The sequence below is a fragment of the Erinaceus europaeus genome, chromosome 6 (assembly GCF_950295315.1).
Source record: "Erinaceus europaeus chromosome 6, mEriEur2.1, whole genome shotgun sequence".
Lineage (NCBI taxonomy): Eukaryota > Metazoa > Chordata > Mammalia > Eulipotyphla > Erinaceidae > Erinaceus > Erinaceus europaeus.
Window position 1 is genome coordinate 29,587,804 of NC_080167.1, and position 23,173 is coordinate 29,610,976.

The window sequence follows — 23,173 nt, forward strand, 5'->3', positions numbered from 1 at the left end:
GCCATCAGTGCCTCCCTATTTTCCTCCTAGCCCCCGCCATCAGCGCCACCCCTGCATCCCTGCTCGGAATTAACTAGCAGTTTTCTCCTACACGAGCACCAGGCAAAAAGGTTGGCTGCAAAGAGAGGGTTGAGGTAAAAGAAACATGTGTAGAGAGGACTCAGGAGGCTTGCAGACTGCGGGTGCTGGGCGGAGCTTGCAGAGCATCCACTGAGCTGCTGCTTCCTAGCATCATGGGAAAATCCTTCCTCTCTCGGACATGGCGTCCACCTGCCCAGCGGCTGCTGCAGCCTGCTACGGCGCCAGGGTTCTCGGGGCAAGGCAGACTAGCAATTCCAGCTTCTGCCGTGGCGTGGAAGGAGGTGGAGGGGGTGGAGGTGGCTTCAGCGGTGGCAACGCTGCCAGAAGCCTCCGGAATTAAAAGTGAGAGCGACTGGGGACCCTGCTGTGGCGGGCAGCCTTCAGGGAGCTCGCCAGCCCCGGGGAGCTGCCGCTATGGTGTCCCAGGTGCTTCAGTTGCTCCGGCAGGGAGTATGGGCTGCGCTCACCGGAGGCTGGTACCACGACCCAGAGCAGAGCAAGTTCACAAACAGTTGCCACCTCTACCTGTGGCTGTTCCTGCTACTGCTGCCCCTGGCCCTACACCTTGTGAGTGGAGAAACCAGGGGGTGGGGGTGGAGGTGGAGGTGAGGGAGCTGGGAATTGATAAAGCAATAGAAAGGCCTGCTTGTCTGCTTCATGATGGTAAGTACTTAGCATGGATTCTTAAACAGTGGGTTGGAAAAGGTCTTCAAAAAACTTGGCACAGGAAGTATTGGGAAAGGGAGAGAAGACCTCACTGGTATATAAAGAAATAGAAAAGACTAATTTAGGGACTCTGGGCCTCATTAAGAATTGATTTTGGCTGTTAGGATGAGTCAGACTCTGCTAGTCATTGAAGAATGTTGAACTTATTTTGTAGGCAAACCATCTTCATTGTTAGCTGGGGATAATGCTTGATGTAATATACTGTGCTTGGTAGCCAGATGCAAAATAAAATGTTAAAAGCAAAACTTTCAATCCATTTTCTCCCCTCCCCTTGTTCTTTGAGCAGGTAGGTTCAGCTATCAATTACTTAACTAACAATTTGCATACTATTATGTTAAAAGATCTGAAGATAACAATGGGAAAATCTTATTGTATGATAAAGTGAAACAACATTTAGTGGGGTCTCTCACTTTAGGTAGGAGTATGTATGGCAAGTGAATGGTTGCTAAATAACTACATGGATAGACTTAGGCAAATTAAATATATTCTTCTTATTCCTCTTCCTCCTCCCCTCTTCCTTCTCCACTTGCTCCTCCTCCTTCTTTTGCCTCCAGGGTTATTGCTGGGGCTCGTGCCTGCACTATGAACCCACTGCTCCTGGGGGCCATTTTTCCCAATTTGTTGCCCTTGTTGTTACCTTTGTTGTTGTCATTATTATTATTCTTGTCATTGCTGTTGTTGCTGTTGTTGGATAGGACAGAGAAATGGAGATAGGAGGGGACACAGAGATGGGGAGAGAAAGAGAGACATCTGCAGACCTGCTTCATCGCCTGTGAAGGGACCCCAGCCCCCGCAAGTGGGAAGCAGGGGTTCAAACTGGGATCCTTATGCCAGTCCTTGTGCTTGATGCCTCGTGTGTTTAACCTGCTGCACTACCACCTGGACCCCAATATATCTTTCTTTAAATATAATTTGTTCTTGGTCTCCACCTCAGAGATCTTCATTGAGTTTGCAAAGCTGATAGATTCTCAACTTGAATATTAGCAGGCTAGTAAATGGTTTGACTCTCTTTTACTCTCTTTCTGGCAATCTTGTCATAACTGACATTGAAGTCATATTGACTAGGTTAAATTTTAGATTCACCTCTTAAATGCTCTCTGCATTGGGGAAAGCTACTTATCTAGTTTTTACTTTTCTTTTTTTCTTTCTTTACATAAAAAAGGAGACATAAATAAAACCATAGGACAGGAAGGGTACAACTCCACAAAATTCCCACCACCAGAACTCCATATCCCATCCCCTCCCCTGATAGTTTTCCTATTCTTTATCCCTCTGTGAGTATGGACCCAAGGTCATTATGGATTGCAGAAGGTGGAAGGTCTGACATCTGTAATTGCTTCCCCAATGAACATGGGCATTGACTGGTAGATCCATACTCCCAGTCTGCCTCTCTCTTTCCCTAGTAGGGTGGGGCTCTGGGGAAGTGGAGCTCCAGGACACATTGGTGAGGTTGTCTATTCAGGGAAGTCTGGTCGGCATCATGCTGGCATCTGGAACCTGCTGGGTGAAGAGAGTTAACATACAAAGCCAAACAAATTGTTGAACCATTATGGACCTAAAGGCTAGAATAGTGGAGATGAAGTGTTGGGGGGTACTCACTGCAGACTCCTGTGTACTTTTGCTTTCAGGTATATATTTTGCCCTAGTTTATGGATATGTGTGAACATATGCTCTATCTCATGGGACCTGGTTTATATCTAGTTTTTGGGATTTTGTTAGGAAGTGAACCGCCTGGAATGGAATTACAGAATACTATGAAAGGAAAGGTCTCACCCGAGTGATGAAGCTGAAGGGTTGTCATTCCACACCTGAAGTCTCTGTACACAGTCTGAAGTGAAGAATGCTGAGGTGGCATTCGTTGCGTTGATTAGGTTGGGACTGGTGGGTGCAATATTATTTGGTATGAATTGAGAGAAGCATGCAGGAAAGTGTGCCCCACCCTAAGGTTCCAGGACTGGGGGAAAATATAGGCTCTATAGTGGAAATGTGAGGTTCCTGCTGTCTTAGGGTTCAAGAAGACAATAGATAGCTATTGTTATCATCACATTATTTGGTAATTGGGTTAACTTTGAAAAGTCCCTTTGTTAGGATTTGCTGTATAATACCCAACATCTTGTATATAGCTGTGCCACTGGTTGCTTCTGTTCTCCCTGGTTTAGGCTTTTGAGAGAGTCAACATATCAAAGACTCAGCCTATGTATTAAAAAGACTCAGTCTGTGCTTTAAAAAGTTCGAGACGTACAATCAATTTTTCCCATCTCATTAATTAAATAGTGATTTATATGACTACACTTTAATAGGAGTGTACATAAACACCATTCCCACCACCAAAGACTGTGTCCCATCCCACCCACCCACCCCCAGCCCCCATGCGCCCCGGGAAGCCAAATGTCCACCCTCACCCTCACCACAGGGTTTTTACTTTGGTGCTCTATAGTTTACAATTTTCTTATCTTTAATAGTAGAAAATATTTCTACTACACACACACACACACACACACACACACACACACACACACACACACAATATGGTTTACACTGTTATTTTGGAACTTAGTGAGTAAAGTTACCCATGACTTATGATTGAATTCAGGTATGGCTTAAATTTTTGTTTTGCTACTTAGCAGTTGTTTGACCTGAGGTTTTGAGCTATCTGGACTTTAGCTATCTTATCCTTAAAATAGATACAATAATGACCATTTCAAGAAAAAATAAAATTTCAATAAAAAACATTTAATGCAGGTAGTGATCCATTGAAGCTCTACAATGAATGTAAATTTCTTTCTTTTATGATGTTCAATATTTTTTCTTAGTTCAATACATTATCTTTGCATTGAATTAAAGGGACAGCATAACAGAATAATGTGGAACCCAAGTTTGCTTTAATCTTGCTTCTTCTACTTACTAGTTATGTGAGTTTGAGCAAGATTCAACTTCCTGGTTTGTGAAACATGGATAATAGTACCTCATTTTAGGGTGAGTATGAGTGAAGTACTTTTTAGTATCTGTCACACATTAAGAACTAGGCTGCCCTACTCCTCCTTTTTCTATTATTTAATTTCTATTATTTATTTTCTATTATTTAATTGTGGAAACTTCTCCATCCTTCAAAGCTCAGTAGAGTGGTCATCTCTAGTTAAACTTCACTGATTCCATTAAACTAAAATTAATTTTTATTCTCTCTTATCCTATCGTTTTGGATTTAAGGTTAGTTAATATAACACATTTATTTAATTATATATTTATTACTATTTACCACAAAGTTATTATTGGTGGTCCATACCTGCACAATGCCACTGTTCCTGATAACCATTTTTTTTCATTCTTTCTTTCTTCCTTTTTGACAAAGAGTGAGAGACAGAAAAAGATAGAGAGGAAGTGAGATACTGAGGGAAGGGGAGACATCTGCAGCATCATTCTACCACTTGTGAAGCTTCCCCCTTACAGGTGGGGGCCTGGGGCTTGAACCCAGAATCTTGAGCATGGTAACTAGAGCACTCTACCAAGTATATCATCACACAGATCTCCAACATAACATATTTTTCATTCAAACTTGTGTTTAATTTTTGGAACATATATTTTATCTCAGCACTTATATCATGAGTTTTTTGAGGACATGGATTTTGGTTTTGTTGATTCATCTTAATTTCCTTGTTATACAGTGTCCTGCTTGTTGATAATAAAATCAACCTGCATATCTCTTTGTTCTGGCCACTGTGTCTATATACATTTAACTTCTAATTCCATTAATCAGCAACAATCACATCAATATATATATATATTAATATTTATTTATTTATTCCCTTTTGCTGCCCTTGTTGTTTTATTGTTGTAGTTATTATTGATGTCATTGTTGGATCGGGCAGAGAAATAGAGCGAGGAGTGGAAGATAGAGAGGGGGAGAGAAAGGCAGATACCTACAGACCTGCTTCACCGCCTGTGAAGCGACTCCCCTGCAGGTGGGGAGCCGAGGGCTCGAACTGGGAACCTTATGGTCCTTGCGCCAAAGAGCTTAACCTTGCACCATGTGCGCTTAACCCACTGCGCTACTGCCTGACTCCCAGTCACATCAATATTTAATGTATGTTCCTACAGATATTTTCTCCGTGTGTGCTCAGTTTTTCATTTTCAGTTTACCTTTTAAGTTGAAATAGGTACACAGTCAGAATCCTTAATTCCTGCAAATTATGCTTTATTATATATCTTTATTTCTACCCTTCTATTTATAAATATTCCATAGTTAAAGTTCTCGTTAAAGCTATTTTAAAATAAATTTTGGCAAAATTTCAATCATGGAAGAAATGAAAGTTGATACCTTCACTGATTTTACTCATGGGCTAGAGAGATAGCATAATGAAGTTCCAAAGTCCCAGGCTCAATCTTCCATAACACCAAAAGCCAGAGCTAAACGGTGCTGTGTATCTTTCTCTCTGTTTCTCTCTCTCATTAGGATAAAAAATAGGGCCTGCTGGTTGAGCGCACATGTTACAATGTGCAAGGACCCAGGCTCTAGTCCCCAGTTCCCACCTGCAGGGGGAAAGCTTCACGAGTGGTGAAGCAGTGCTGCAGTTGTCTATCTGTCTCTCTTCCTCTCTATCCCTCCCCCTTCCCTCTTGATTTATGGCTGTCTCTATCCAATAAATAATTAAAGATAATAAAAAATGAAAAATAAAAAATAATTTCATGCAGAAATCTCCCAGAACCAACACTGTAATTTTATATTTAGGGGGAGATAAAAGTGGGGAGGAGAAAAAATAGAGAGAGTATATATTGGGGAGATAGTATAATGGTTATGCAGAAGACTTTCATGCCTTAGGCTCAAATTCCCAAATTTAAGCTCCAGCACCACCATAAACCTGAGCTGAGCAGTTCTCTGGTCTTTCCCTCTGTGTCTCTCTCATTAAAATAGGAGAGGGACGGGGAGGACAGATAGGATAGACACTATAGCACCAATTCATCATCCTTGAAACTTCCTCGGTTCTGTCCTTGGTATTCCCATGTAGTGTGGATCTTGAACTCGGGGCCTAGCCCTTGGTAAAGTACATATTCTAATGGGTGAGCCATCTTCTGGCTCTGTGATTAAATATTTTATCATAAGTTATTGAATGAAATTTAATTCCAAATCTTAATTTAGTTCGATCTGGTTGATTATATGGAATTTTAAATTATGCATCCTAATGCTACTTTTACTTGGTTTTGTATTGCTTTGGCTACCACTTTTTCTGTCTACTTGTATAGCATAAAATGCTATTGTGTGAATTCTGGATAGGTGCTCTCTACAAAAGCGTACCTTTTCCCTTTTTGAGTTCAGACTTTGAGACTGAGTTTTGGCTAGTATTTCAACTTGTCATTTAGAGACTTTTGGCAGGAGACCTGCCCAGGTCTACTTGATTGTTTAGTTACTTTGTTGGACTATTTGGTATATTGCTATCCCTAAAATGTTACCTCTCATTCTAGTCACTCCTAACATTTATATTCAGTTTCTTTGTGTGAAAGACTTCCTGCTAGTGATTAATATTGGTCTTTAGTTTCCTGTCCCCTTTGACCCCAAAACCTTGCTATTTAATTTTTGTATCTCTGGAGACTATGTATTTTCTTACTGAGATGCATAAATCTTTGTACTTTTTCTACAATTCCTGAAATTCTTTTCTCCTGTCCTCACCATTTTTTCTGCCCTTACCTACCTGAAACACTGTGGGGTTTGAGGATTGTATATTGGGATGTTTAAAAAAATTCTTCCAAAAAAAAAAAACAACCATTCTTCCCTGGGTGCTGGGCTCTGGGCATCCTAATGATGTTTCTGTGTTTGAGCTTGGTGCATCCATGCAGCCGTCTTTCACATCTTTTGTTCCAGATAACTGTTTGGACTGTGTGTCCAAAGGGCTTGCCTCTGAGAGGATTTTCTTCTCCTGATGGAGTTCTTTTATTAGGGCTATTTGATCTTCCTCAGGGCATTCTAAGCTAGTTGTTTTTCCAACTTATCCCATAACACTCCCCCTGCTCATTCTTAGGTATAGCCATTTAGACATGTGCCTATCTGTGGGTAGTTTTCTTTTTTCGATCTCTGGTGAAAGAACTAGCACCTGCCTTGTCCTGTTATGCTCTCTATTTGGAGCTCCGTCCAAAAATAGCACTATCTCTCCTTCCTTTTCCTTTCTGTTCTAGTATTGCAAGTTTATGACTAATTTTCTGGTGATTAAATTTATGTCTCTCAGCCCACCTCCACTTTTCTTAGAGTTTTTAATTTTGAAAATCTTTCTCTACTAGGGGAAAGAGAGAGGCAGACTGGGAGTATGGACCGACCAGTCAACGTCCATGTTCAGCGGGGAAGCAATTACAGAAGCCAGACCTTCCACCTTCTGCAACCCACAAGGACCCTGGGTCCATGCTCCCAGAGGGATAGAGAATGGGAAAACTATCAGGGGAGGGGATGGGATATGGAGATTGGGTGGTGGGAATTGTGTGGAGTTGTACCCCTCGTACCCTATGGTTTTGTTAATTTATCCTTTCTTAAATTAAAAAAAAAATCTTTCTCGACGGGTGACTATATTTGGATGTTGCTCTCTTCAGATACAATGCAGTTTTTCTTTCAATTGAAATGTCCTAAGCTGGAGTGTTAGCTCACTGGGTATGCCATGTGCCTTGTCATATGCACATCCCTGGTTTGAGCCTTAGCACCACATGAGAGGTGCTGTGCTGATGGAAGCTTTGGTGCTGTGATGTCTCTCCCATTCTCTGTCTCTATCTGAATGAGAAATTAATGTGATTTGGAGTGGTAAAATCACACAGGTTTGAGATTCTGTCTCAAACACACACACACACACACACACACACACCATTTCTTTAATATTCTTAGTTTGTTGAGACTTTCTTTACTTCACCATTTAGTTTTGGCCCTTTTGTCATCTATTTGGCAGCTGTAAATGTATGGGCTCATTTCTGGGTATTGTCTTGTAGTATGAACTGGAGTTAGAGAACATGATACCTCCATTTCCCTCTTTTTTGTTTTGACATACTATGGCTACTTTTTTTTGTGGTTCCACAAAAAATTTTGGGCAAGTTGTTCAATTTCCTTGAATAATGTCATGGAATCTTAATAGAGATTGCATTGAAATTGTAGATTGATTTTGGTAGAGTGGACATTTTAATACTGTTTAGTCTTCCAATTCAGGGACAAGGTTTCTTGGTGGTGAAACCTGGCATATACTAGCACTGCAAGACCCAGTGGCAGGTTGATACATACCCCCAGCCTGTCTCTTTTTCTAGTAGGATAAGGGTCTGGACATTCAGGAACAGTAGGAACTTGTACCCATCTCATGTGCCAATAACTGTACTGCAAACTATGATCACCTCCACCCAATAAATGACAAAAGAATTTTAGAAATTAAGTCCAGGGCTTTCTATAAAGGAAGAAGAGATTATATAATAAAAACAGCTTTTCTTAAAACAGCAGTTAAAACTTTAAGACAATTCAGTACAAAAGCAAAGTTACACAGAAAAAATTTGTAGGCTTAATGGATCACAGTACAGTTGTTGACACATGAGAAAAAAATTCTCATCTCACCATAATAGGTTTTACAAAACACTCTACCCCCCAATGAATGTCTTTTTTTTACCTTCACATACCCCCAAAACCCAAAACCCTACCCTCCTTTCCCAGAGCCTTTTGCTTTGGTACAATACAGCAGAACTAGTCAAAGTTTAATTTTGTATTTCCACTCTCTGTTCTTACTTCTGAAGTTCTACCTATGAGTGAAATCATTGCATAGTCATCTTTCCTTTTTTGGCTTCTATCACTTAACATGATTTTTTTCAAGCTTCATCCTAGATGAGATGAAGAAGATGACTTCATCATTTTTAAAATCTGAGTAGCATTTTATTGTGTATATATATACCACAACTTTCTTAGCTATTCATCGGGACTTCTAGGTTGCTTCCAAGTTTAAGCTATTATAAAGTTTGCTGCTATGAACAGAAATATGCATAGATCTCTTTAGATGGCTGTGTTTGTTCTTTTAGGATATATCCCCATGAGAGGAATTGCTGGGTCATGGGGTAGGTCTATAACTAGCATTCTGAGAGTTCTTCAGACTGCTCTTTACAGGGTTGGACCAATATATTGAGTTGTTGGAAAAGTTGTGACACATTTTATTGCATAGAAGAAGACAATAAAATACATCACGACTTTTCTTTTTAATATATATTTATTTATTCCCTTTTGTTGTCCTTATTGTTTTATTGTTGTAGTTATTATTGATTGTCATTGTTGTTGGATAGGATAGAGAGAAATGGAGAGAGGAGGGGAATACAGAGAGGGGGAGAGAAAGATAGACACCTGCAGACCTGCTTCACCACGTGTGAAGTGACTCCCCTGAAGGTGGGGATCCGGGGGCTCGAACCAGGATCCTTATGCCGGTCCTTGTGCTTTGCAACATGTGTGCTTAACCCGCTTGCTACCTCCAGACTCCCAACATCACAACTTTTCTAACGACCCAATACAGTCCCACCAGTAGTGTAGAAGGATTCCCATCACTCCCACAACCTCTCCAACATTTGCTGTTACTGCCTTTTTTGATGGATGACGTCCTCACAGAAGTGAAGTTATATTATATTATTGTCTTTTTTAAAACCAGAGCACTGCTCAGCTCTGGCTTATGGTGGTGCTGGGGACTGAACCTGGGGCCCTGGAGCATAATCATTATTTTCTCTACCTCTCCCCTCACTGTTGTCTTTATTTGCATTTCTCTGATCATCATTGACTTTGAACAAAGTTCTGATTTTTACCCATCTGATCTGATTCCTGATGTGGTGCATAGGTTGGTATAAGTCTAACAATAGACTATAAACTAGTGACACTGTGTATTCCTTTATCAAGCCAGATTCCATTAATGGAAATCATAATTTGATTATCATTTTTGTTTAAATCACCATTCCGTGGGACCAGGATGGAATTCAAATCACAGACACACCATTGAAATTCCTACAAACTTGGGGTAGGGGTCAGCCTCCCTTGACTTTAAACTTCCCTCTAAATGGAATGCTGGCACTCTGCTTCCTACAAGAAAGAACAGTCTTTACCAGCTGTCTTCCTTTTTTCACCTCTCTTTGCCTCTTGAATCCCACAGCAATCTGGCTGCTGCTTCCCAACACTTAACATAAGTGTTCTTGTCAATATCTCTAAGGACAAAAAATTAATACGATTTTCTGTTTTCAGTGGCACTTGAAACAGTGGCTCATTTTTCAAAATGTTCTCCTTTTTCTGCTTCCATGACCCATACTTCCTTGCCTTACTATCCCTCCTCCTCCTTCTCTTTCTTTTTTTCGCCTCAAGGATTATCACTGGGACTCGGTACTGTTCATGGTGGCCATTTATTTCTTACTTTATTGAATAGAACAGAAAAAATTGAGAGGAGAGGGGAAGATATAGAGGAGGAGTGAAAGATAGACACCTACAGATCTGCTTCACCATCTGTGAAGCAACTCCCCCTCCCCTTAAAGTGGGGAGCCAGAGGCTCTAACTGGGATCCTTGCATGGGTCCTTGCACTTTGCTCTATGTGGGCTTAACCCAGTGTGCCTCTGCCTGCCCCCCACCCAATCTCTTCTTCTATGTTTGATAATAGTGATTCTTGGATCTGACAGCTGAGCTCTCTTCCATCTTTCCATATAATCATCTCTCAGGGGAGTCAGGTGGTAGCACATGTGGCGCAAAGTGCAAGGACCAGCATAAGAATCCCAGTTCGAGCCCCCGGCTCCCCACTTATAGGGGAGTTGCTTCACAAGTAGTGAAGCAGGTCTGCAGGTGTCTCTCTTTCTCTCCCCCTCTGTCTTCCCCTCCTCTCTCCATTTCTCTCTGGCCTATCAATGAAGACATCATCATCAACAACAATAATAATTACAACAACAATAAAAAACAAGGGCAACAAAAGGAAAAATAAATAAATATTTAAAAAAATCATCTTACAGGCATCCCCTTAGCAGGAAATATATCTATCTTGATGATCTGGAAACTCTAGCTTAACATGTGGGTTATATCTCTATCTTAAAACTGTTTTTTTTAATTATTTTTATTTATTTATTTATTTTTGGATAGAGACAGAGAGAATTGAGAGAGAAGGAGGAGATAGATAGATAGAGAGAGAGAGAGAGAGAGGAAGAGAGAGAGAGACACCTGCAGACCTGCTTCACCACCTGTGAAGCAGCTCCCCTGCAGGTGGGAAGCCGGGAGCTCAAACTGGGATCCTAACTGGTCCCTGCGCTTTGTGCCACATGTGCTTAACCCACTGTGCTACCGCCCGACTCCCAAACTATCTTTAAACTGTTTTTAACCATTTTATATATTTATTACATAGAGGCAGAGAGAGATTGATAGGGAAGGTGGGAATGGGCTTTAAACCAGAATCTTGCACATTATAGCATATTTGCTCTGTTTGGTGAGTCATTGCTCAGTACCCTGAAATCTTATTTTTTAATATTTATTTTATTTATTTATTCCCTTTTGTTGCCCTTGTTGTTTTATTGTTGTAGTTATTATTGTTGTCGTTGTTGGATAGGACAGAGAGAAATGGAGAGAGGAGGGGAAGACAGAGAGGAGGAGAGAAAGATAGACACCTGCAGACCTGCTTCACCGCAGGTCTGAAGCGACTCCCCTGCAGGTGGGGAGCCGGGGTTCGAACCCGGATCCTTATGCCGGTCCTTGTGCTTTGCGCCACCTGCGCTTAACCTGCTGCGCTACAGCCCGACTCCCCCCTGAAATCTTTTAAACTCCTCAAACCTTTATCCAATTATGTACTCAATACTCAACACTTCCACCTTGATATGTAAAAAAAAATTCGATTTTCAATTGGAATAAATTTGGCATGTAACACTATTTAACTTTAAGTGTACAACATAATGTTATACATTGACATATTGTAATGATTGTTGTCATAATTAACATCTCCATCACTTGCATAATTATCCTTTCTTTTTAACAGGTAGAATCAAGTTCTATTTTTTAGGTTTGATGATCATAACATATTTTTGCTGCCTATCATCATTATACTGTACTTTAGATTTATAGAATGAATTTACTACTTGTTGCAAGTTTTTAATTTTAAACATCTGTCCTATTCTTCCAATGCCTATTTCCTATTAGTCACCTTTTTCTCTTTTTTTCAAATTTGGTTATTGTATATTTCACATGAAATCAGTAATATCTTATTTGTTTTTTTCTGTCAGACTTTTCTTCATTTAGCACACATGCTTAAAGCCTATACTTCTTGACACAGGATAGCCTTTTGAACTTATTTTATTGAGTATCTGGGTTGCTTCCAAGTTTGGGCTATTATAAACTATGTTGTTATGAATATGGGTGTACTCAGATCTCTTTATATAGGCTTTTTTATTTCCTTTGGATAAATCCCCAGGAAAGAAATTGCTGGGTCATAGTGCAGGTCTATTTCTGCTGTTCTCAGAAATGTCTAGACTATTTCTTACAAGGGTTGGGTCAATTCAGCAGTGTGGAAGGGTTCTTTTTTCCTTACAACTTCACCAACATTTGTCGGTACTGTTGTTTCTAACATATGGCATTCTCACAGGTGTAAAGGTTTGCATTTCTTTGTTAATAAGAGAGTTAGAACAGTTTTTTAAAAAAATGTCTGTTGGCCTGTTGGATTTTTTTCTTTGGTAAAGATTCTGCCCATGCCCTCACTTCATTTCTTAATGAAGTTTTTTCTTTCCTTTTCTTTTTTTTCTTGAGTTTAGTGAGCTCTTTATATATTTTGGTTAGTTGCCCCTCCCTTTTTTGACAATTACAAAAAACAACTTTCTTTTAATTTAGGTAAACTTCAAAGCATCGTGAATTTAGCTTATAAGAGTCCATGTGGGGATTAGCTAAATTTATCATCTTTAAGCTCAATCATATAAAACTCATATAAAGGCAACAAATATATTACTCATTAACATTTCAAATGTGTTTAAAAAGATGAAATTACTTTGTTAGTCACAGTGTTGATTGCCAGAGTTGGAGAGACACTTTCAGAAATAATATACTTCATTCTCAAAGAACCTGAATCTATGCTGTATGGAGCTGAGGCCCGTTCTATAGGTCGTGCTCTCTTCTTTAGCCGAGTAGGCAGCACATTTTCTTTTGGATTGATGTCTACTGACCAATAGGACTCCTTTTCAGGGTCATCCTTGGATCGAGGCAGTTTAAGGAAACATTTGTTCAGTGACTAATTATGTCATATGAAATTCTTCCAACCACTACCAGCCTCTCTATAATGTGGAGAATTGTCACAAATCCACTGGTAAATCTCACTTAGAGTCATTTTCTTTTTGGGTGAGCTATTAATTGCAAATGTAGTGAGACTGGTATAACTGTATGGTTGTTTCCTATCTTTGTGCTGGACGTTTTCCTGGCCCAGAGTCATTTTTGGGTCAAGAAGTGCATTCTTCTTGGAAATTCCTGTTCCATGTGCATTTTGTGTAGTATCAGAATTTTGGATGCTGCTCTAATAGTTGTGTTAACCAGTCCCTATGTTATGTCCCTCCAGTTCAGTTGTCATCCTAAATTCCTATAGAGAAAGCCAGAGCCCAGTTCTTCTAATGCCCAACCTATCATTGTCCTACCATAACTCATCTTAATACAGTTACAGATGGACAATTCTGTCTATACAAACTTATCTGGCCACAAAGAGAATCTCAGGCTGCATAGGACAGCCAGGCTGAGCCTCCGGTCACTGCATGAATCTCTGCCCACTGGGAAAGGTACCATCTTTTTGGATACCTGGGCTGTTCTAGTTGTAGAATTGGATGGACTGCCAGATCTGTGAAGTAGAAGGTTACAGAGCCAATATCTACCCAACATGATATTTAAGGGTTCTTCATGGTGAGATGAATACTCTGGCATGAAACAGAATCATACCAACATACTTTGATGGTTATATATTTATAAAAAAGTAGTGTGAATGTTATTTTTGACAAAGAATATTCTTATTTATTAGGCCATCTATTATGAAGTCTATTTTGAAAATTTAATTTTTTAAAAATGTTTTCAACATCTCTTTAAAATATTTATCTAGTTTATCTGATATGATAGAGAGAAATTAAGATGAGAGAGGGAGACTTGGAGAAAGAGAGAGAGAGAGAGAGGGAGAGAGGGAGAGAGGGAGAGAGAGAAGAGAGAGAGAGAGAGAGAGAGAGGGAATCACCTGCAGCATTATTTCACCATACATGCAACTTTTCTCCTTCAGGTGGGGCCAGAGTCTTGGACCTGGGTTCTTGAGCATGGCAAGTGTGTGCTTTATCAGCTGTACCACTGTCTAGCTTTTTTTTTTTTTTTTTAAAGTTTTATTTATTTATGAGAAAAGAGGAGAGAGAAGGAACCAGACATCACTCTGGCATATGTGCTGCTGGATATAGAACTCAGGACCTCATGCTTTAGAGTCCAAAGCTTTATCACTGCACCACCTCCTAGACCACCACTGCCTAGCTTTTAAGCTTAATGTTTTAAGTATGAAAATTCAATTAAAATTAACACATCAACAGACTAGTTTTAGATTTCTGTGCCTTCTTTTAAGTATGTCTAGAATATCATTGAATGTTTTCTTTGCACTTTAAAACACTTTAACATTTGATACTGTTGTCTTCTGAGATGGCTCAACTGTGGATGTAGCTAAAAAGGGCAAACAGGTGATTTGTTTTTATTGTTGTCACATAATTTTGTTTGCACTCTTACTTTTCCAACATACCTTTAGCTGTCATTTATGTCCCATTACATTACTTTATTTTCTCTGCTAGTCTTCATTATCCCCTTTTGATATGGGCTGGGAATACAAATTTATTAGGTTGATCATATGTCACTTAAATGAATTATGCACTGTTGTATCTTTAACTTAAAAGGGGTTTGTGGGAGCTGTGGCATGTGAAAGGATTCACAGCGGGGAGCTGGGGACAGGTTTAAACAATACAAGGTTTATTAGTGTGAAACGGGTAAAAGGCAAAATAAACAATCATCATCAGGGGTTAAGAGTACACTAGGTCCATAAAGTCTGAGTATAGTTATGAAAGGTTTAGTCCCATAAGATAAACAATTATCAGCTGAGGTATAGGTTGCTCATGGCTGTAGATGGGTCTAAAAGTTTACAGGTTAGCAGATTAGCAGAGCCACATGTGTTCAGTTCCCAGGAGAAGTAGCCATGGCGGATACTTGGAGCATCTCTGCCAAGATGCCTCTGACCAGGAGAAGATGCAGCAGCCAAAGAGAGCTACCTGCTCCAAGTCTGTGCTTTTTAAAAAAAATTTTAAATTTAATTTTTTAAAAAGGAAACACTGACAAAACCATAGGATAAGAGGGGTACAACTCCACACAATTCCCACCACCAGAACTCCATATCCCATCCCCTCCCTTGATATCCTATTCTTTATAGGAAATAAATACTCTGGGAGTATGGACCCAAGGTCATTGTGGGATGCAGAAGGTCGAAGGTCTGGCTTCTGTAATTGCTTCCCCGCTGAACATGGTCATTGAAAGGTGGATCCATAGTCCCAGCCTGCCTCTCTCTTTCCCTAGTAGGGTGGGGCTCTGGAGAATAGGAACTCCAGGACACATTGGTGGGGTTGTCTGTCCAGGGAAGTCTGGTTGGCAGTATGCTAGCATCTGGAATCTGGTGGCTGAAAAGAGAGTTAACATACAAAGCCAAACAAGTTGTTGACTAAAAAATCATGAACCTAAAGACTAGAGTAGTGAGGATGAAGAGTTGGGGGGTCTCCGTTTTGTAGATAGCTAGTAGGCATATTTTAGCTATATTCCAAAGGACCTGTGGCTATACTAGTTTTTTTTCCCCCCTGAGCCTGAAATCTGATATGCAGGTGGATCAAAGTTATTGTCTGAGGATATAATGTCATGGCTGGAAAAAGGACCAGAAAGCTGGATCAGGGAAGAGAGTAGCTCCCTAATATGGGAAAGGGGTATAAATATTGTTGACTGTAAATCCCATTGATTTGATGTGATCTGGGGTCCATATTCATCTTAGAAGCCTATGTGACCTCTGTATCCCTATAGATCTGAGTTCACATTCTGTGGCCATCAGTAGGAACGTTCCATGCTGCCCCAATGTCAGGACCCATCTTCCTCAGGTATAGCATAGAGTATGTTGTCCAGTCTGTCCGTGCTTTTTATACATTCCCTTCTCTGAAACACCTCCTCAGGCTGACATCATTTGTATGCTAATAGCCTTAAACTCCTTCCTGTTGGGGTCACAACAATGCCCAGAAATCTTCTGGTGGCCTGGATAGTAGCCAGCGGGTTAATTGCACATGGCACAAAGTTCAAGGATCAGTGTAAGGATCCCAGTTCTCCCCACCCGCAGGAGGGTCGCTTCACAAGCGGTGAAGCAGGTCTATAGGTGTCTATCTTTCGGCGTCTCCCCCTCTCTGTCTTGCCCTCGTATCTCGATTTCTTTCTGTGCTATCCAACAACAATAACATTAACAATGATAACAAAATAGAAAAAAAAAAAGACCTACAGGAGCAGTGGATTAGTAGTGCAGGCACTGAGCTTCAGTGATTTACCCTGGAGGCAAAAAAATAAAAAAATCAAAAAATTTGGAACCTGCCAACAGACAGTTGAGTCTTCTAGTTAAATACATGTCAATAAGTAGTGCCTCTTTTATGAATCACTTGATGGAGATTAAGAATCAAGCAGAACGAGTTGGGTGGTAGCTCAGCAGGTTAAGCACACATGGCACGAAGCACAAGGAGTGGCGTAAAGATCCTGGTTCAAGCCCCTGGCTCCCCACATGCAAGGCGGTCGCTTCACAGGCGGTGGAGCAGGTCTGCAGGTGTCTATCTTTCTCTCCCCCTCTGTCTTGCCCTCGTATCTCGATTTCTCTCTATTTCTCTCTATCCTATCTAACAATGACGGCATCAATAACAACAACAATAATTACAACAACAGTAAAAAAAACAAGGGCAACAAAAGGGAAAATAAAAAAAGAATCAAGCAGAGTGATAGTTGAATATCCCTTTTAGTATAATTGAAGCAGATAATTGAGACTGTGACTTATATTTGTTTGTAGGTAGATTACCTAGTTGTGGCTTGGTTAGCTTCAATGAGTTTGTTTGTTTTTTTTCCCTCCAGGGTTATTGCTGGGCTCAGTGCCTGCACCATGAATCCACTGCTCCTGGAGGCCATCTCTTCCCCCTTTCCGTTGCTCTTGTTGTTGCAGCCTCGTTATGGTCATCATTATTGCCACTGTTGATGTTGCTCGTTGTTGGATAGGACAGAGAAAAATGGAGAGAGGAGGGGAAGACAGAGAGGGGGAGAGAAAGATAGACACCCGCAGACCTGCTTCACCACCTGTGATGGGAGTCCCCTGCAGGTGGGGAGCCAGGGGCTCAAACCCGGGATTCTTACGCCGGTCCCTGTGCTTTGCACCACATGCGCTTAACCCACTGCACCACCGCCCGACCCCCAGCTTCAATGAGTTTTATTCCTCTCAGACTTGGGAATCCTACCTGTAAGTCAAATGAGATCTTAGGTGTACTTAGAACAAGAAAAAGTAACTTTTCTAAAAAAGAGAAAAGCAGTGCAATTCTTTCTCCTCAAGTATTACAACCATGAAAAATATGTAGTTAATAAAATTTAAAATCTTGCCTAATGTATGTATGCTCAATATATATAGTCCAAAAGTACCATCATATTTTATAGCATTATCCTCTGAGTAAAATATTTTTTTATTTATTTTCTCTTCTTTAGGCTTTTCCTCCAAATGCCACCACTGTATTTTTTTACTGTATTTCAGTAACTGTATTCTTCACAGTAATTAAATTGGTTAGTTACCGTTTACACCTCATGTTTGATAAAGGAGAAGTAATTCAGCAGAAGCCCTCCAAAAAGAAAGAAAAACCAAATAAAGGCAAAGAAGTCAACAGTGAATGCATAACTAATCACAAAAATACAAGGTAATGCTAATAATTAAGGTATAAGTTTATAATTGAAATGTTTTAATTTTCATTAAAATGCACAAAATGTACACTAAAATTAGTATATACATAAGCATAAGATATATATTGAAAATCACGCTTTTAAAAAAAAACATTTCATATACTTTAGTGAGAGAGATCAGAGCACTGCTCCACTTTTGGTATGTTACAGCAGTTAGGGGAACTGAACCCGAGACCTAAGACATGCAAAATTTTACTTAGCTATTTCATTGGCTCAAGATAGTTTAGTTTAGTTCTAGAATTATTGTATGGGCTTTATCTTGTCATGCATGCCCGTATAGTTTAAAAATGGACATAGTTTGTAAATGTAAAAGTAATACATTGTCTAGAATTGAAATATTAAGATTACTTATTTATTTTGTATCACTAGGTAGTGTCACTGTTTTGCAATACCTTTTTTTTTTCAGACATAGACATATATACGAACAGAAAAACAGAGATACCAAAATATCAAAACTTCCCCAAAAGCTACTATAGTGCTCCCTATGGAGGGCAATTTTTGAGAAAGCATCTTTGCCGCTATTAGTGCCCTATTTTCAGATGAAATAAGAAAGTTATTTACTTCTCTTTTCTTTTCTTTCTTTATTTTTACTTTTTTTTCATTAGTAATTTAATAATGATCAACAAGATTGTGGGATAAGAGGAATACAATTCCATACAATTCCCACTACCAGGGTTCTATATTCCATCCCCTCCATTGGAAGCTTCCCTATTCTTTATCTCTCCGGGAGTATGGACCAAAGATCTTTATGGGCTACAGAAGGTGGGAAGTTTGGCTTCAATAGTTGCTCTCCCCTGGGCATGGGCATTGACAGGTTGATCCATACCCCAGCCTGTGTCCATCCTTCCTTAGTGGGGTAAGGTCCTATAGAAGCCCATAAAAAATTTATGATGTTGTTCCTGATGGAGATGATCAGTGATGCTGTAGAGAGGGATCTGTTAGAGGTCCAAGCTCACTATATCTGTGTAGAAATCCCAGAATTCCCTGACTAGGGCTCTGGATGATGGGGTGGCCTAGTAGTGACCAAAAAAAGCCAACATAAAAGTGTGCTGTTCTCTTGCCTCTATCCAGCCTCTGTAGTCCCTACCCTGTCTGACAGGGCTAGGCTTAGAGTGATAGAGGGAAGTGAAAAAGGAAGTAGGTGAGGAGGGTTTCTACATCTAAGTAGAAAATAGCTGATTAAGGACTTTATATTGACTTATTTAGGTCTTTATAATTGCTTGCTGCACTTATTGAGTCACTGTAGACTATTGCTTTTTTATAGACTTTTACTTTAAGGCATATATTTTCCCCTACCTCATGGTATACATGTGCATGTATGCCCATTGTCGTGTGGATTAATCTATATCTAATTTCTCTGCTACCCAGAATGGAATGTAGGAGTCCTATGAGCCAGGAAAGTTCTCACCTGAGTATTGGAGCTGGAGGGTTGACATACTAGGCCTGGCTTCTCTGGACACAGTTCAAAGTGAAACATGTCAAGGAGGCACTGGTTGCATTGATTTGGTTGAGATCAGTAGGTGTAGTAAAAGAAATTATTATACAAAAAAAGAGACTCCACACAAAATGGGAGAAGATCTTTACATGCCATACATCAGACAAGCGGCTAATAAACAAAATATATAAAGAGCTCACCAAACATATCAACAAAAAAAACAAATGACCCAGTTCAAAAGTGGGGAGAGGGTATGAAAAGAATATTCACTACAAAAGAGATAAAAAAGATGAACAAACATAAGAAAAATTACTCTAAGTCACTGACTTTCATAGAAATGCAAATAACACCTCACCCCTGTGAGAATGTCATACATCAGAAATGATAGCAGAGCAACAAATGCTGGCGAGGTTGGGGGGACAAAGGAATCCTCCTGAACTGCTGATGGGAATGTAAATTAGTCCAGGCCTTGTGGAAAGCAATCTGGAGAACCCTCACAAGGCTAGAAATGGACCTTCCATAGGACCCAGTAATTACTCTACTAGGGATATATCCTAAGGACTCCATAACACCCAAGCAAAAAGATATGTGTTCACCTATGCTCATAGCAGCACAATTTGTAGTAGCCAAAACCTGGAAGCAACCCAAGTGTCCAACAACATATGAGAGCCTGAGTAAGTTTTTGTATATATACACAACATAATACTATTCAGATATTAAGAATAATGAATCTACTTTCTTTGACTCATCTTGAATGGAGCTAGAAAAAAATTATGTTAAGTGAGATAAGCCAGAAAGAGAAAGACAAGTATGGGGTGATCCCACTTATAAACAGAAGTTGAGAAAGAAGAACACAAAAGGAAACACAAAGCAGAATTTGACTGAGTTTGGAGTATTGCACCAAAGTAAAAAACTTGGGTGAGGGAATAGTGGATTTTCACTATAAGGGGCTGGGGATAGGGAACACAGACCCTGGGTGGCAAGAATAGTGTTAATATATAATCCTATTAATTTATAGTCTTATAAATCACTGGTTAGTCAATATCAGAGGGGAAAAATAGATTTTTAATGCATAGACTTCAATTCTGTGTATATATCCCTTCAATCTAAGCACCTAAAGTTTCAAATTAGTAAACTGATTAGATTTCGACACTAGGCTCAAATTGTTAATACATTTATAATAATAACTTTTTTGGAAATATTTAATTACCTGTAATCTTAGAACAGGGAGACCAGAAGCAACCGGTCTTATCAGTGTATAAGATATAGTTATTTGTAAATAGCATTAAATGACGTAAATCATGGTAAGGTCTCAGAAAGATATTTCTTATATTAAAGTTATATTTATCATTGTCTTTTAACAATAAAGTTTATACACAATTAAATTGACAGAATGGAATTTTGCTTTTGGAGTACTACCAAAAGTCAGATTCTGTTTGGTGATATTAATGTTTTTCACTTCTGTTGTACTAGCAATAATGGGAAGAGTAATAACAGCAAAAAGGAAGAGGCCAATCAAAATCTCTCTACACCTCCAGTCCAATCCAGTTCCAGAGGGCAAAGTGTACATTCTCATCGTTCTTCTGGACTACTGGTAAGTGTTTTTTGTTTGTTTTACTCATACTGTTGTAGTATCAATTCATCCTATAATTAGAATGTGTAGTGGCAGTTATAGTAGTTTATATGCATTAAAAGATAAGTACCTATATGCTAGACATCTTTGAATTAATAAAAACTACATTAATATATGTTTCCTTTTCTAAAGTATATTTTACTGTACAGTAATTAAAATTTATTAGCATGAGATATTGTGAGAGAAAAGGAAAACCAGATGATCACTCTGGCACTTTTATAGTATGTATAATCTACCCTTCTGGCCCAGAACACTCTACTCCTCTTTAGTGGGGGGTGGAGGGGAATCCTATAGGTCACCTTTATTCCAGGTTGACTTTATTAGGTTCAAGTTATTATAATCTATATACTTCATTATTCTATCTCATTTTTACTTTTTATTTATAAGGCTATATTTTAGTCATTGTATATTTGTCTTACACACCTACACACACTTTTATTCATTTATATTCTTGTTTTACTATAATCTTAACTAGGTTAGGCACTGTATTGTCTCTTTTACACACACTACCAGAAAAATAGTGTTTGCCTCTCAGTATCTGCCTGGAAATGGGCAGTGACATGAACCACATAATGATTTTTTTGTTCTTTCATTAATTTAGGAATTACCAGAACAGGAAACAGTGGAAGATCTCAAAGGTAGAGTATTCATCATCATCATTAATATTTTATTTCATTATCCTTAGTGAAGAAAAAGAGTAATTTTCTCAGAGTGCTAGAAAGTTAATTGAAAATAAAAACTACTTTTCTGATTGCATATTTATATTTTCATCTCATTTCTTTTTTATGTAGAAACATGTTTATTGACTTTACCATATGTTAACAAAATATTAAATGAGTGAAATTGCAGGTTAAAAATATATATCTCAAAAAACACCTTTAAAAAAATAGGAAGAAGTAAGAACACTTATATACACAAATGAAAGTCTGAAAGAATAGTAACTGGTTATAGCTTTGAGATTATAGACCAGACTAGCCTGCTTTTTTTTTTCATTTTGCTTATATGTATTTTTTTCATAATACTATAGTGAGAAAGAATTGTCTCTGTTACAAAATGGAATAAAAGTGTTGGCACTGCATGAAGAATAGGACTATGGATCTCATACTGTTTATTTTTAATTTTATTTTTATTAGTGATTTACAAAATCAAAAAAATAATAGGGGTATACTTCCACACCATTCCCACCACCAGAGTTATGTTTCCCCACCCCCCTTCAACAGAAACAGCACTAGTTCTCCCAGGGTCACAGAAATGGGCTGATTTTTTAATCTATATCTGTCTGTCTCTATTTTCTCTCTCTTTATCTCTCACTCCATATATATGCATACTTTTGCCCATTTTTCGATAGCCCGGCCTTCACTTTTTTTCTAGGTCACACCTATACCTACTACTACTTTCAAGTGTCCTTTCTTTTTTTCTCATCCCTCTTAGATAACAAGGCAGTGCCTTATTTCCTCTGGTGTTTACCAGTTTCTTTTCTCTTCCAGTAACAGTATAAAAACAAATATTTCTGCTGACAGATGTTTCTGGTCCCTATGGAATTGGAGTGCAAAGCCCTATGGTCATCTTCCCCTAAAATTTCTCCCCTCTGGGTGTATAGACCAAGTTCTTTTTGGGCTGCAGAACAAAGAAACTCTGACTTCTGTAATTGCTTCTTCATTGGATATGGATGTTGGCTAGTTGATCTATACCCGTAGCCTGTCTCTACTTTTGCCTAGTAGGATAGAGCTGTGTAGAGGTGAGGTTCTGGGATGCACTGGTAAGGTCATCTGCCCAGGGAGGTGAGGATAAAATCATAGTAGTATTTGCAACTTGGTAGCTTAAAGGCAGTTAGATATAAAGCAAGACAAAATGTTTAATAAACAGAAACCAAAGAGTAGAAATATAACATATAAGAGTAAAGACTCAGTGGTAGAAAAAAAACTATGCTATTATAGCTATGTTCCTAGGGGGCCATGACATTAATAATCTTTGGCTGAGCTTGATAGCTAACATGGAGATGAACTGGTAATGTTGTCAGAGTTGAGAGTAGAACTAGGAAGCAAGGTTAGGTGAGAGAGTGATTCCAAACTTGAAAATATATATATAAATACAATCAACTGTTTACTGCATTGATCTGATCTGAGGCCCATGTATATTCTTTTTTAAAAAAAATTATAGTTGGGAGTCGGGCTGTAGCGCAGCAGGTTAAGCGCAGGTGTCGCAAAGCACAAGGACCGGCATAAGGATCCCGGTTTGAACCCCGGCTCCCCACCTGCAGGGGAGTCGCTTCACAGGCGGTGAAGCAGGTCTGCAGGTGTCTATCTTTCT

General features: G+C 39.2%; 1 protein-coding gene across 1 annotated transcript in view; it reads left to right on the forward strand.

The window, feature by feature from the left end:
- The first annotated feature begins 268 nt into the window (after positions 1 to 268).
- Positions 269 to 23,173, forward strand: part of PCNX2 (pecanex 2) — a 345,728-nt gene continuing 322,823 nt past the window's right edge. The window contains exons 1-4 of the mRNA XM_007522914.3: positions 269 to 648; positions 17,547 to 17,752; positions 20,704 to 20,824; positions 21,465 to 21,501. Coding sequence (XP_007522976.2) covers positions 496 to 648; positions 17,547 to 17,752; positions 20,704 to 20,824; positions 21,465 to 21,501 — 517 coding nt within the window. The 5' untranslated portion in view covers positions 269 to 495. The remainder of the gene's footprint in view (positions 649 to 17,546; positions 17,753 to 20,703; positions 20,825 to 21,464; positions 21,502 to 23,173) is intronic.